The sequence below is a fragment of the Thunnus thynnus genome, chromosome 14, assembly GCF_963924715.1.
Source record: "Thunnus thynnus chromosome 14, fThuThy2.1, whole genome shotgun sequence".
Taxonomy (NCBI): Eukaryota; Metazoa; Chordata; class Actinopteri; order Scombriformes; family Scombridae; genus Thunnus; species Thunnus thynnus.
The window spans coordinates 11,151,054-11,166,882 of NC_089530.1; the positions used below are offsets into that span (position 1 = coordinate 11,151,054).

General features: G+C 38.7%; 1 protein-coding gene across 5 annotated transcripts in view; it reads right to left on the reverse strand.

Moving 5' to 3' along the window:
• Nucleotides 1–15,829, reverse strand: part of pde10a (phosphodiesterase 10A) — a 61,708-nt gene that overhangs the window by 38,508 nt on the left and 7,371 nt on the right. Inside the window, exon 1 of one of the 5 annotated variants that reach the window (XM_067609805.1) lies at nt 1,719–2,140. The exons of 3 other annotated variants lie outside the window; for them this stretch is intronic. In XM_067609805.1, the coding sequence (XP_067465906.1) occupies nt 1,719–1,782 (64 nt within the window). In that variant the 5' untranslated portion in view covers nt 1,783–2,140. Of the gene's footprint in view, nt 1–1,718; nt 2,141–15,829 lie in introns of those variants that run through there. One more of the 5 variants, XM_067609806.1, reaches the window with a different exon arrangement.

Below are 15,829 nucleotides of genomic sequence, written 5' to 3' on the forward strand. Positions count from 1 at the left end.
TTTACAAAACAATCTATAGCAACAATCTATATATAAAAATATATATATGGAGGAGATAATGGATTGAATCATGTAGGAAGCATTCATCTGTTCATGTGTTTTTATCACCACACACATTATTCCTTGATCCCAAACCGGTCATGCAGTGAAAAGGCAAACAGCGTATCAAGTTAATCCTACATTTAACCCTGATTAATTGACAGCTGTACAACAACATTCGAAAAAAAAAAAAAAAAAAAAGACATAAATGTGAGCTATGATATTCACACACAAGAACTCACAAGTCTGACATGAGTGGACAATCAATGATGAACTTTTTCTCAACATATTTGTGAATGAGTGGTTTATAGTAAAAACAATATAACATAAGATGGCTGAGTATTCTATTTCATACAGTAGATGTCACTTTAACTGACGCCCACATCTCCTGTTGTTTTGTAAATTAAAAAAAAAAGTGTGGAAGCTCTCTGAAATCTGAAATTCTTGTCCTTTTTTGGTAAGGAGGAGGACGGGATACCTACATACTGTACCTCAATAATACATTCCATGACTGCAGTTTACTGCTATGTGTGTGCTTTGGCATCATTCACTATCCCAGGCCCCGAACTGCAAACTTGTTATTACAGGGTTGCCACTAAAGGTCACTTGAGGTGCCACTGAAACAACTGGAATCACTGACAGAGTTACTCATGTGGCACACAGAGAGCGTAAACTCCAAACACAGAAACTATAAATTACGATGATTCCTGTAAGAGAAGCCTACATACACTGGAAAACTGGATACAAAAACCAGATAAAATGCAAAAAGGACACTGTACATTGACCACTGAGTAGCACAAACATGCTTAACAGATATTAGTGTATTGTAGAGGGAAAGTGATTTTTGTTTGTTTGTTTGTTATGGATATTTATTCTATTGTGACAAAACACTACGCTTTTTAAAACATTTTTCCTCATACAGTCATAAATTTCTCATTTTTCATAATTTCTCATGTAGATACTTTTTTAAAAAAAAAAACACACACAAATGATGTTAAATTGTGGAGCACATCTACGTCTGATGTTTAATATCATAGAAGATTTTTAAAAAACTAAATAAGCAAAAGAGCTTAAATAAAAGCATTCAGTTGTATATTAAATATGATCACATATGGAATAAGAGTATTGTATGAATATTGTACAGAAAAAATGTCACAATGAATATAAACATTTGTAATGAGTGTATTTATATTATTTAACCGATTTCTAGGGGAATGTTGAAACTGGCTTTTAATTTCTAGATTAATATTTGTGGGTTTCTGTTGGAATAAACAGTTAAACTTTCTTCACTGTAGCCTCATGTTACACACGCTTCGCTTTTTTGATGCCATGTCTTATTGCAGCACTGCTGACTGTCGCACAACTCAAACCCGAGATGGGATTCATAAACCCGCTCTGTATTTTATTAAGACGGACTGTAGAGACACACGCTACATTTTCCAAATTGCAGTCCTGCCTGGTCCCCCTCCAATGAAGTCCCCACCCATCCAGATCAGCTATCAATCTGTCATTCATAAAGTTGAGTAGACAAATGGGCAAATAACGTACGCCGGCAGGACCAGAAGAAATAATGTAATAATGCCCATGTTTTATCGATTCAGCGCTCTTACTGCCCTGTTACTGAAAGTAAAGATTTTTTTTTGTTTTACTCTTTTCAAGTGTTTGTCAAAAATACCTACTTGCACCCAGGAAACAGTCCGTTAACCTTCTGAAACAGCTTGTTGAAGACGGACCATCTTCCATGTCGGATTGAGAGCGCAAAATGAGAGAGGAGCCACGGAGAAAAGTGCGCCTCTGCAGCTGCAACTTGGTGCGTCTGGTAAAACCAAAACTATTCCAGGACGCGCAGAGGTGATGGTGTCCCCAATGCTTGAGGCTGTGCACGGTTTAGGAAGGGCAAGAAGAAGAGCAGAGTGCTGCCCCCCTCCTCCTTCCACCAGCGCTATGACCCAGCACCGCTGGCCGAGGTGTAGCTACAGTCGGTCCGCCTCCTCGGCGTGGTAGCTCCGCTGTGGATGTGCAGCAGCAGACTGGGGGAGCAGAGACCACGACGCACAGACACAGAGGAATGGGAGTAAACACACACACACACGGGGAGACAGGAGCGCGCCAGTGTCAAGTTAGCTATAACACCCACATGTTTTCCTGTGTGTTTTTCAAAATAAAAGCCCAAATACTGAGCACTCTAAGGCAGTGGTTTTCAAAGTGGGGCCTGGGGGTCTCTTAGGGGTCCTGGAGATGGTTCCAGGGGGAATAATTGATTTTCACTATAATTCTATCCATAAGTAACACAATGATTACCTTGCAGGGCAGCTGGATTCATGAGATCACGCAAGAATCCATCTTGTCAGGCTTCGAGTTATGGGCATGTGTCCTAACCACCGGTGGTCCAGATCAATCAGTGTCTTATGAGGATTCTCGTGTGATCTCATGAACTCATGATCTTGCAAATCCAGCTGCCTTGGAAGGTAAGACAGTAATAGACAGATGGTTCATCAAATCACCTGCCAAGTATTTTTTGAAAGTGTCTGCTCTTTTCCAAACAGTTTCCAAGGACGACTTCTCATATGGTTCTGTGTAACAAACCATCTGGCGCATCAGGTTAACACAATGACAGAATGTATGACTATTTAGGTCATATGTTTCATACACTTTCTGTAATAAAACATCTGAACGCTAAAGTCTTATTAGATGGGGGTCCGTGGTCTAATTTAAGTGGACTAAGTTTAGGAGTCCTTGATGTGAAGTAGAGAATCACTGATCTAAGGTGCAGCAATTGTTTCTTTTTTGAGCAATAGTAGTGAACGTTAAAGTTAGATTTTATTAAGTATTTGAGATTAAACATTTTTTTCTAGAATCTAACATTATATAATATTTATCTGAACTATATCTGGTATATACATATTTTTGATGTAGGTCTATTGCTAAGAAGTCACCAAAACTACGCAAAATAGCACTTAACTGATGTGTGCTATCTTGTAAAAGTCAAATATTACATTTTTCCAGTTACACTTTTTCCATAACAGACACATTTATTTTAATTTGAAGGGTGCACCGCCCCTGTTTCCGGTGTTTTTGCATACTTGACGCGTCTGGAAGCGCGCTCTTGACGGTGCTTAGCTGCTGTTCCTGTTCCTGAATTTGGCTGCGTAAAAGGGGCCGAGCCATATGTCCGGCGCTCTCCAGAGACACGCTGCTGTTTCCTGATCCACGACTCTGTGGTCAAGGAGGAGACGGCGACAACCTCCAAATTCACAGCATGGCAGAGTAAAGACATGGAGCGTCTACTTCAGCAAAGATGCTGAAAATGTGCAGCATATAGTGTTTAAACAAACCGGGTGTAAGTATCTTATTGTCTTACCAATGTGCCCTTTTGCAAGGCACTGACCTTATTGCTGCTCTTGAGGTGCCAGAGCTGACCCTGACCTCTGACCTCCTTAGCAGTCAGGTCATGTCGTGTATTACCAAAGCAAATTTTATGAATGGCCTGTGTCCAACAAACACCTTCATTCAGATCAGATTTTCAAAAAAGAAGTCTGGCAAAAAAAAAAAAAAAAAAAAAAATCTACTGATAGTCTCAAGTAGAAAATATATCTCGTAAAAAAACATGTTTAACATCTCAACACACACTTTCATCATGATGCAGCATAAAAAACTTCATTTACAGAGAACACAGAAACAGTGTGTGTGTGTGTGTGTGTGTGTGTGTGTGTGTGTGTGTGTGTGTGTGTGTGTCGTAGTCTAAACATTCATCATGCCAAGGTCTAATTCGGGTCTTATCTAGCTGGAGATTTTACATAAGGTTCTTTTGTCTGAAGTAAATAAGATTTGTCTTTGTGCCTTTTTCTGGATCACAGTTGATATTTCAGCTCCTGACTTCAAATATCTGCGGAGACTTGCAGAGTTAGGCATTTATTAAAGGAATGCATTCAATTGATTTATTTCACCAGGCTAACTCAGTTGTACATTTGCATAATTATAATTGTAAATATCACCTTGAATTGGCATGATAAAATAAATCAATGTAGTACATTCCTTTAGCAAATGCCTGACTCTGCAAAATACTGCAAAGACTGCACATCTGCAGTACAATTGAAATATTTAGACTGGAATAGTGGACTAGAGTTATAATCTTTTAATAATAATATCCCATCCAACAGAGATAATAATAAATATAATCTAATTAACCTCAAATTCAGGTCAACCAGATGAATGTTTTACAGTCTGAACTGACTGGAAAAAAAACAATAGAAACTGACTACACAGATAGAAGGTTAAAATTAGACAATAGCACAATTAAGATGTGTAACCACAAAATAACCCTAATGCAGGATTTTTCTCCTCTTCTTTTTATTATTTTTGAATTCAAAGGAAGTCAAAGGATTTCCTGTATTAGTTTTCTCTGACGTCTTTAAGGCCACACTTAGTTCCTATGAACTGTACAGTCTTTGCCTTAAAGCAAGCCAAGGAATGCGTCACCACTGTTGTTTATATTTCCACCAAGAATATCCAAAAGAGACACATTTACATGAAAGGGAATGAATTTTGCTCCATAAATCGACAAACTACACATAATACACAGCACACATAAAGATCTCGCTTCAGATTAAATGTTAAAAAAGTCACAACTATCAACAGCACATGTTCATTATTTCTGTTTAAGTTTAGATGAAGATCCCACATCAAGTCCCAAATGAAGTGAGCTCACTATCTCCACAACCTTTGTAGATGTGCGCCGGTGTTATCAGCGCTCAGTGCGCCTAAACAGCTCTGAGTCGGCAACATGATACAGCATAAAGTGTGCCAGACTCCCTCACGGCCGCAGCACTACATACTGATCATATCGTGAGAGAGAGGTGTGGGAGCTGTGGTGGGTTACGTCAGCATGTGTGCTATCAATCACTGGCATTCCTACACTCTCGAGCAGCTGGTCCATTCAGAGGTCATGTATAACATAATGTATTCATAATGTCTGTCTGACATACTCTGTCGCTTTTCCCTCTGTTTTAACCCGATGGGAAAAGCCCTTAAGTGTAAAAATAACTTGCATACTACAGTAACACATCAGTTTATTTCCCATACTTGTATGATGCTGCCATTTGATTTGTGTAAGTGTGATATGTGTTGTAACAAATCATGCATATGTTCATTTGAAATACTGACTTAATAACATCCATGAGTTTGGGAGACTGAATGCAGCTGTTTGGGTGAAATAAAACCATTCACATGCAACACATAATCAGCCTCTTATTTTAGGATTATCTGATATGGGAAATGCACATAAGATTTCATATTTTTATTGAATTTCATGACTTTATTCTGAATTGTCACAAAACCTATGATGAAATAAGGGAGACTGCAAATTGTCAAATGTAACACATACAAAAAAAAAAAGGAACAAATGAGAAGCTTGAAGTCGAAGACGCTGAGAGAGCTCTGTCATCTCCTTCAGGGCTCACCTCTGAGCTTATGCACGGAAACTCAGATGGAAAACAAATACTTTAAAAGGTTCCCTGCAAAGTTTTCGTGGCAGGAAGTTTATGAGCTTATGTGAGACGGTTATGGATGAAGAACTGTGGTAGATCACAAGGGATGCCACAACTGTGTCTGTGTGACCCACCAGTGAACCCTTCCGATCTGCAGCTCTCATAAGTGGCAAAGCAACTGTTTTCCTGTTGGAATAATTATTATACAACAGGAAGTGACTGACCAGTTTGACCTGACAAATAAAAGCAATGTTTCATCTTTGTGAGTGAGTCCACCTCAGCACTATTATATTACACTGACATATTGTTATTTTTTATGTACAGCAAGATATGCAATCATTTTTGCCCTTGTACACTATATTAAACATTATGTATATTATGTATACATAAATGGTACATGGGAGTATATATATGAGCGGTTGGAAAAAGACACAAAAGCAACAGAATGATCCCAACCAATCTTGAGTTGTCAGATGTTTCCTGTACTATTTTAAGTACACAAAGCAAGCTGCATTTTGTTAGGGACACATTGCTGGTTGCTAGGGAGCCGCCTGGCATCTCTGGTGGATGACTAAAGGAGTAGTTTACCAAATTGCTACTATGACCCTGACCCATGACAAGATTTTTGTAAATAACTTTTTATTTGTAATTGCTGTAATATTCTTATCACAGTATTAAACTCCTTTTCAATGAGTATACATAATAAAAGTCCTCTGACAGAAATGCCATCCTGGGTGATTTTGATTCAGGATAATGTTTTAAAAAAATAGCATATTTACTTAAAAGAATAGCTTATAGGCAGGTCAACAGTGGCTAAATCTGCATCACAGTATCTTTTTATTTATTTGAATACAGTTGGAATAAATTAACTAAGCACCACAGACCCGAGAAAACCTCAACATGTCCGCCAGGGCTCTCCCTGGCTTGATCTGTATCAATTTGGACAGCCAGTGAGCACTCTTTTCTCTGTCAACATTATCCTGCCACCAAATCCCATATCCATCTGTGAATGGATACCATGTGTGCTACAGAGAAATTTATGGACATCAAAAAGGTGATGATGAAAGAAACAGAAATCTCATCTGTCTTGATATGGGATGTGTGTGTCACATGAAGAGAGGCTTCCTATGGCCGCTGGTGAAAGAGCAGCTTTGCTATTGTCCGCTGGGGGATCAACAGCTGACTGAGGAGTGAAGTGGTCGGCAGCCATGCTTAACTGTTCCCCCCTCTCGGCTGTTTTTAGCAAACATCCTCCTGATGATTACGGCCTCTGTCTCCCAACACATGAGCTGCACATCCTCAGACGTGTGCGCTTGTTCACACACAGTTTTACCCCCCCTCCTACCCCCACATTACAGACCTCATCCACTTAAGCACATTTCTGATTCAAGGCACTGTACAAGCTTTTTGCACACTGCACACACACACACACACATACACACACACACACACACGCCCCAGATGTAAGTGAAACATTTACAGATCACATGCAAGCACACGCAAACATGAACACATATACACACACACACACAGGAGCATACTTACATCCACGTAGGCACACGCACACACTCACACACTCACACACATCACATGCGGCAGACACACACCACAGAGACTTCCAGTCCCCTCCCCCCAACTGAATAGTCTGTTCTGACAATCCACAGGACAGCCGGAGCATTGACGTCAGAGGCAGGCCCATGAAAATACAGGGTCCCTGGGGGGCTGAGGGAGTTATGCACATCTTCACAGCTTGGCTCGCAACTAGTTCAACAACCAATGAGCATATTACTGCCTCTGTTTACTCTTATTTGTCGGAAAATGCATAATAAAAAAAAAGGAGTTCCACATTTACACAAAGCCTGGCATGCACAAATTTGCATGCGACTGCAATGCGGATCATCTCAAATGTGACGTCAATGGACGTCATTGCACTGTGATCCATTAGGACAAATGTGAGATAGGTGCATAATTTAGGTTAATGGAAACACAAATCACAGCACATCATTACCTGCCCTCTGTCGTCTTAATAATTGCCATTTTGAATAACGGCTGTCAAACTGTAGTATATTAGACGTACCCAGAGGGAAGGTTTGTTGCTCACACTCAGACATCCTCACAGTCCCCGGAGAAAAGATGACATCTTTGTTTATCGCTCAATGTTCTGAAGCTCTTTCTGTTTTTTTCCTCACTTCTAAGACATCATTAGGACATCAGAGCCATTAATCTCATTGTTCTCTCTCCTTCCCCTCCTCTCACCTTTCTGAGGTTGTCTATGGCAAATTATGTAACATAGTTATTGTTTTTCTGCCTGTAACCAAATACAGTGTGTGCTGCTGTGGTCTTATCTGTAAAAAAAAAAAAGAGATCCCTGATCCCAGTGGGTCAAAAGGACACAAATTTTTAAAAATGCATGTGTCTATTTTGACCTTGGCCTGTGTGTGTGGAACAAAGTATTAGAGCAAATTCTAGTGATAAAATAGAGGATTATTACATTGAAGTAGTATCAGCATGTACCCAACATGTAGTGTAAATTTGATTATGGTGGCCATACAACGAACAAGATATTTGTGTGTGTGTGTGTGTGTGTGTGTGTGTGTGTGTGTGTGTGTGTGTGTGTAGATATAGTATATAGAAGATTAACATTTAATATTAAAGACATTAGATAATGTTATATTTATATTTTGATACAGCAATCAAAAGTTAAAGTACACAAATTAGTTAGTTCCAAAATTCAATGATGTTGCCCAATAATTAGTGGCAGGTTACAAGCACAGAATGAATTATCACTTTAGATTTTTACTCCAAAATGAACAATTACCTTTTTCACATAAAATAGCCAAACGTGAAATAACTTTTCTAACTTGCAGGACCCTTCTTAATAAAAAAAGATAATGCAACTGGCCCTGTAATGTTTGCCAAAATTAACCAATTAATTATCAGCGTCAGCATGGTTGTTACAATGCTGTGAAAGAAAAAAACCTTAAAACAAAGAATAATGATGAGCAAACATCAATAACATAATATGAGTTATCTACTGATGTAAGTGGTCGAAAAAAAGAAGTGCAGCTTGCAGCTGTTGCTCACAGAAAATGGCAACCAAGACCAAGAGGAAGAATAGAAGGAAGCTGAATAAAATGGTTTAACCAGTGGTGAAGATTCTCTCAGGATTATATCCACAGTATTGAGATTGTTCCTCACTCAGCCAGACTAAAAGCGCATGAATTGGTGTGTGTCATCACAATTTATCTGAGTCTAGGCTTTCATACACAGCCATCACTTCTGTCCATCCAGTCCATGACCATGACCTTTATTGTCTGGAGGACATAAAGCGTATCAGTCAGGTTATCTGGACAGCCTGATGTGTCCGTCCAGTCCAGGGTAAGAATATATGTGTCATCGAGTCCCTTATCTGAGTCCAATATGACTCTAAATAAATATCCAAGAGGTTTAGCATTTGTGGTGCCTTCGACTGCAACGTGGAGAGTCAGCTTGGGGATATTGGAGCAAACCTTAGAACAGCAACTTTAGGTTGGTTTCAGTTGACTTAAATTCCTGCATCCTAAAAAGTGTGGAACACTTGATAGTTTGAACTAGAATTATTTTCTGTTCAACCAGATGATCCTTTGCATCTTTTGATCGCCCAACATGGTTTCCCACTCACTGCAATAAAGTTTCTTACAGACGTGGAGGAGGAATCTGGATCCAAACTGTCAAAGAGATCAAAATGTACACATTAAGCACTCAGGCATTCTTAGGTCAAGCTCTGCATCTTTCAGACATACAGCCAATCCTGAAACTAAACAGGCCAAATGAATCCATTCTGAAGGAGTAGATTGCTGGTCCGATGAACCAGGAGAAAGTCAGGCCAATGAGGAACATAGTTGCATCTCTGCAGCTCTGTCTACTCTGGGATGGAGTTCATCTGAGCTTGAGACAATAGCATCTTCTCAGTGGTTGTGTGGTTTGAAGTCTACAGTTTGTGGCGTGTAGGACTCAGCTGTATCTTGGAAGAGTTCCTTCCGCATGTTGAATATGGTGACAGGAAATTAAGAGTCGGGTGCAGTGAAACTGTGACAGATAATGGATGATTTTTTCGTCAGTGTTGTCGCATCAGTGGAAGCACTGTGTAGATTACACAGCAGGGATTACATGTTGTGTCCCCAAGGGCAAGTGTCCACTAATAATACTTGGCTCTTCAGCTGCATGCATGTCCCTCCAGAAGAGGCGCAGCACTGGCTTGTCAACAGGAAACAGGCTGATCTGGTGAAAGTTGCCTTTTATGGACTCACTGACAATGTTCAGGGAACCTGAGGAGGATGATGGTCCCAACTTTGGTCTGGGGTGGAGTTGATTGTTGACTAATCCTATTGGAAGCACAGCACTGTTCTTTCCTCCATTATGGTGCATTATGTGATATGAGATTCTGCTGTCTGCTGTGCTTCCTCTGCAGATATCTTAGACACATCGTTATTTTGCTCCCATTTGCAAATACTTTTTAAGGAGGCCTCCACACATCCAGTATCTACAGTATGAAGTCTTTTGCTTTGTGTTGCTGTAACGCCACAGCATACCCAGGAGCAAAAATGCTTGCTCTTACTGGTTGGTCTTGACAAATTGTTTTTTTATTTTTGCAGCTCCAACAATCGATTCTATCAATTTAGATAACATATACTCTTCAAAGTAATTGCTAAAACCAAGGGACATGGCAGCATTGAGATAGGGAAGTCTGACAGGAGCGAGAAACTATTGGAACAGACAGGTTTTAGATAAACCAAGAGATTAGATAGATTATCTAAACCACTTATTTGGAAGGAAAACCGAACATGAGTACACAAATATCAGTAATAATCTGTCATTACACAGGGAATATCTGTGTAAACAAAATCAGCAAGTACAGTAGGTAAGCTGAACTAGAAAATCATTCTGTAATATTGCCAAATCAACAGCTTGAGTAACAGTTTTATTGTTCATTTTGTTTTCTTTTTCAAACAAGTTTGTCTAAACTGGAGGTTTGTTAAAAGTCTGTATGATCATCTGACCGCTTGTGTTTGTTGACCCATGGGTTGTTTTGTGTGATGTCACCATGTTCCCAGATCTCAGCGATTAATTTGGTGATTAGAATGATATTATCCATCCATCCATCCATTATAATAAACCATTGTTTTTCTTTAAGCCGTTCCAGTGATGCTTCATGTGGTCAGGTGAAAAAATAAAAGCGATACCATATGAACTAGTGGAGGCACAATGCTGTCTACACCCAGCCCAGGCCAACAGTAGGACTTAACAGGAACAAATACTGCAGTGCAAGAAGAATGGCCATTCTACACTGAGGTCTAAAATATTAAAAAATGTTTTTATTGTGCTCTAATGTCAGTGCATTGACACCTAAGTGATTGAGTACTCATCAGCAACATCAACTTAACTTTGTGGAAAGTGAACGTTGCTAAAAAAAAAAATAAAAAAAAATGTGTATACTTGTATATAAAACGTTTTTCATTTTACTGTTCAAAAACATTTTTAATTTTTTAATTTTAGAGAACTTCAGCCAACAAATGGTTGACAGCTTTATTCTCTTTGAGATTACAATAAATGATTGCATGGCATTATTCCTACATTACAGAATGAAAGATAAAGTGTTTTACGTCTCATTGCAATGTTAGACAGAATTAATAATAGTATATAACTATATATATATATATATATATATATATATATTGTTTAGAGGAGTGAACTGGAGGAGTAAACTGGTCAAAACAAGAAATCTTGGATATATAATCAATGATTATGGTCACAGAGGAATAAGGATTTAAAAAAGCAAATAAAAGCAGCCCAAAGCTGGAGTCAAGCATATTTTTATTTCCACACTTTCTTATTGTAATTCAGCAGTTACTGATGAAATTAAACAAGTATACAGTGTACATGTTACCAGTGTAACCTGATATTTACTGTACTGTACCAGCACTTATCTGATAATGATGAATTGCAATTGTATTTTGTGCCAATTTTATTGGCAAATGCTATTCTGAATGAGGAATTCTTTATCTCCAGGGAGGTCAAAGGTCAGGGAAAACTGTACTGTAGCACCTCTGAAAGGTGATGGGTAGTGAGTGTCTTGGGCATCACTGCAACCTGAAGCAGGTCACTCTACAGTAAAAAATCATCCAAACATTAGTTACGTCAGTTTATGAGGCAGCACTCGGAGCAGCAGGGTGCACTCTGACTGCAAAATGAACCATTTGTAAATGCAGCACTGCCAGAATTCCTCTGCCTTAATTCAGAGCATTCAGGCACACAGTTGTTGAGCAGATCACTCAAATGTAGAACTGCACTTCAGTTGTAGCCAGATGGCATCAAGCGGTGGCTAAGTGGCTAATCTTGCTGCACCACATCACCAGTCTGTATGAATATGGTTTATTTTACTTTCAGTCGACATAGACTTTAGATTTACTACTACAGGATTTCATCATATCAAGAAAATATAATAATAATAATAATAATAATAATAATAATAATAATAATAATAATAATAACAATAACAATAACAATAACAATAACAATAACAATAACAATAATAACAATAACAATAATAATAATGCAATATCTATTTCTTTTCAGTTTCCCTTACCCACATACACCTTTGAGAATAGTTTCGGCACATTTGTATTTTTCTGGCTATTTAATTTCCTTTTTTCATTGCTTATTCTTTTGTTTATTAGCAGAAAACCTGTAAATGAGCCACAAAAAACCTAGATGGCTACATTTAATCTGTTGTTCCTTGCCAAATGCTAAAGGGCTTTCAAAAAAAAATGGTCACAGAAAACTACAATGTTTACATTTTTAACACAGCCCCTACAATAATATATATAATAATAAATAAGATCTATGATTGTCAGTTTATTTAATGAGTGTGAGAGTATTCACTATATGAGTGCACTTACAATCTGCCATTGGCTGAGAAAATGGACTGATGTAATCCATGATGAACATATTTCATTGTACATTTCAACAGTTTTAATGCAGCAGTTGACTGAAACAGTGGAAGCCGTCTTATGCTTGTGTGCCACATGCTGGCAAATTTAATGTGACCGTATAACACCTCTAATGCTCTCAGTGGCTCACTGTGATTCAGACCTCGTACTGCACAATTAAATTCAAAAGGAAAGAGGATTAGCGTGGATAATATGGCGAGAACTAAATGAAAGAAATGTTGATAAGGTTTCTATCAGTGCATGAGAGAAAACAGAGAAAGCACGTTTAAGAGAGAGACAGGTGGTGCAGATATGTGATGTGGAGCTGTGTGGAACGCTGCAGTGGAGGGAACTGCAGAAAGCACATGAATAAAAAAAAAAAAAACATTTAAATGGGTGAAAAAAAAAACGTGATGAAAGAAGTGTGCGGGGTGGGGGGGTGTATCTGCGTCAGAGCTGGAGCCAATGAAGTCAGAGATGGGGCAGGCTCGAGCAGGAGATGCTGTTACTGCCACTCACAGCACCCGCCTGGGCCTCATGTCCTCTACGTCACTGAGCTGGCACAAATTATGCCTGCCTGAACGTTTGTCACACACACACAGACACACACGCGCACACACACACACGCGCACACACACACACACACACACACACACACACACAGGGGGTAAAATGTAATTTATGTGCATTGCACATATATACTGCACCATTCAATGACGTTTAAATTAGCTCACTGGTGGACGTGTATTTTATTCCCCTTAAATTATAACCACTGTGAAAGATTTTACTCTGAATGCACAGAAATAGTGTTTTTGTTTTTTTGTTTGTTTTTTTTACATTTTCTCATAAGGATAGTTTTCCATACATTATTCCTTATATAACATCAAGCCATTCATAATCATTCAAGTGTTTATGTACTTGAGTAAATGCAGCATATAGCCTGATAGCTGACACAAGTGCCAATATTTCCAAAGGAACCAAAATGGCTTTCTTAGTATCAAAGGATGCTTTACTAATAAAGCAACAAATACAGTGCAGCCAATAATTACATTATACTGTACATTAAATGCTATTATTAATAAATACTATACGTTTATGCTATTTATGCCTAATGGTATTTCTGAGGATTCTCTCTGAAAACATTAATTGATTTTTTTCATCACAAATGCAGATTTACTGAATTCTAAAACTAAAAAAACAGTCTTATTTCTCTCACAAATGCAGAAATAATTTCACAAAAACATATATTTTTATATTTTTTCACTCTTCACCTTACACAATGCAATATTTACACACACACACACACACACACACTCACGCATGCAAATCCTGGTTATTTAGATTAGCGGGCAGTGTTTCTGTTGGCACCACTTCTGACCTAGATTATCACATCTGTAATTCTAGAGGGTGATTATGATGATAAGCATGTGGTCAGAGGTCTGTTTGAGGGGTGGGTGGGTGTGTGTGCGGGAGGGTGGGGGGGTGCAAACAGTGCTCATACGCTTCGCTGACGTCACTCAGCCATGTAAAACGCTTCACTGTGCAATCTAGTAAAACTGCAGGCAAAACAAGAGGTCAAATGTGTGTCTTCACACGTGCACATGAGAGAGATGCAAATATTCCCCAATTAGAAATATTAAATCTATTGTTTCAGTCCATAATACATTTTTTTAATCTGAGAAATGTATATTCTTACTATAGTCTGCTGCATGTGATGATTTCAATAAACCTGTGGACTAAAACATGATCAGATGTGGGGTTTCTTTTGGGGGGGGGGGGTTGCTTCTGATGCTGTTACAACAACGAGAGCAGCAGCTGCATCTCTACCGGCAGGAGTCACATCCTATAGGTGGTGACGCAAGCAGGAGACATGAGCCATGACCTCATCAGCTCCCCATCAAACCATCGCTCGCCTCTGTACCTCACACACACACGCTGATGAGCTGTTACTGGCTCCACAAAAGACAAACAACCTCCTCGATGCTATATGATGCTACCCACTGACTCACCATGGTCCACTCACTCTGCTGTTGAACACACGTGTGCTGCTCTCTGAGCTGACATGCTAACACCTGGGACTGAACGTCCCGGTCAAACGGAGGCCTTTTAATGTAACCACCAAACACGCATTTGGATCATTACTTACAGCTGAGTGATGTCACACAGCCTGTCAGTGTGTATTTCTTATGATGGTGTACGGTGTGTATACAGTGAGGCTCTGCCAACTGACTGTTAAACTCTGCTCCTTGTGCAAGCATTACACGTGGACACACCATGAGGGAATTATCTTTGACAAAGCAACACGTTTTGTAGAATTTACAATTTGAAAAACATTATATTTAGTTTTTCACATTTGATAATGTTCAGTTTTTATCTGCTGTATTTTTCATTTCACAGATTTCAAAGAACAAATGTTATTTTACACAATTAAACAATTCAATTAATAGACAAATATGTCATTTAACAACCTAGTTGCCTATTTTTGAGCTAAATGTCAAAATATAGAAACATGTCTCTCATGTTTGTGAAATTACTGTAAAAAAAATAATACATATCCATATGTTATAATTATTTTTTAAATTTAGTTTAAGTTTAGTTGAGCTCAATGTTAAAACCCCTCACAGTCACTGATGCAAGACATACTCACTGAAATGTAGCTGACATCAACATTCATTTGTATAAGTTCATAAAAGTCCATTTTGGGTCTCAACAAAAAAGAAATTCCTTCAAAAGAAAGAGAAAGAGAAAGATCTCCATATTGAGCTCAAAGAATTTGAGGACTGGCTGAGGGGGACGAGCGGGAGCTGGCTGCCTGCAGCCCTCATCAGAGGCCAAACAAAGTCAGTATGAATCATAGGTGAGAAATATGGGTGCTGACGTACAGGCCTGTCAATCTCTCTGCACAGCAGACATCAGACCAGGCCAAGAAGGCCGAGCAGCCAGACGTCAGGTCTGCCTGTTTACTGATAACACATGGACACCGTGGATACAATCCATTCATGAACTTAACACATTTATGCACATACACATTTGCCTTGTTCCTTACTTGCACTGAAATTTGAAAATATAGGACAACATTCACATTCATGTTATATTTCCACAGCCGTAATATTTTTTCTGATTTATTGCATTTTATAATCCAATTGTTCTATTACAAAATGAAATAGTATTATGTACCCTTGTTGAGCACTGCAGTCAAATTGAAATTGTGAAATTGAAAATCAATAACCTTGGTGTAATGTTACAACAATTTTTTCACTTAAACAATGAAATGGGATTACTTTTGCTTTTTTCTGTCATCTGCCAGTTAACAAAAACTGTGGTGTTGAAACGTCT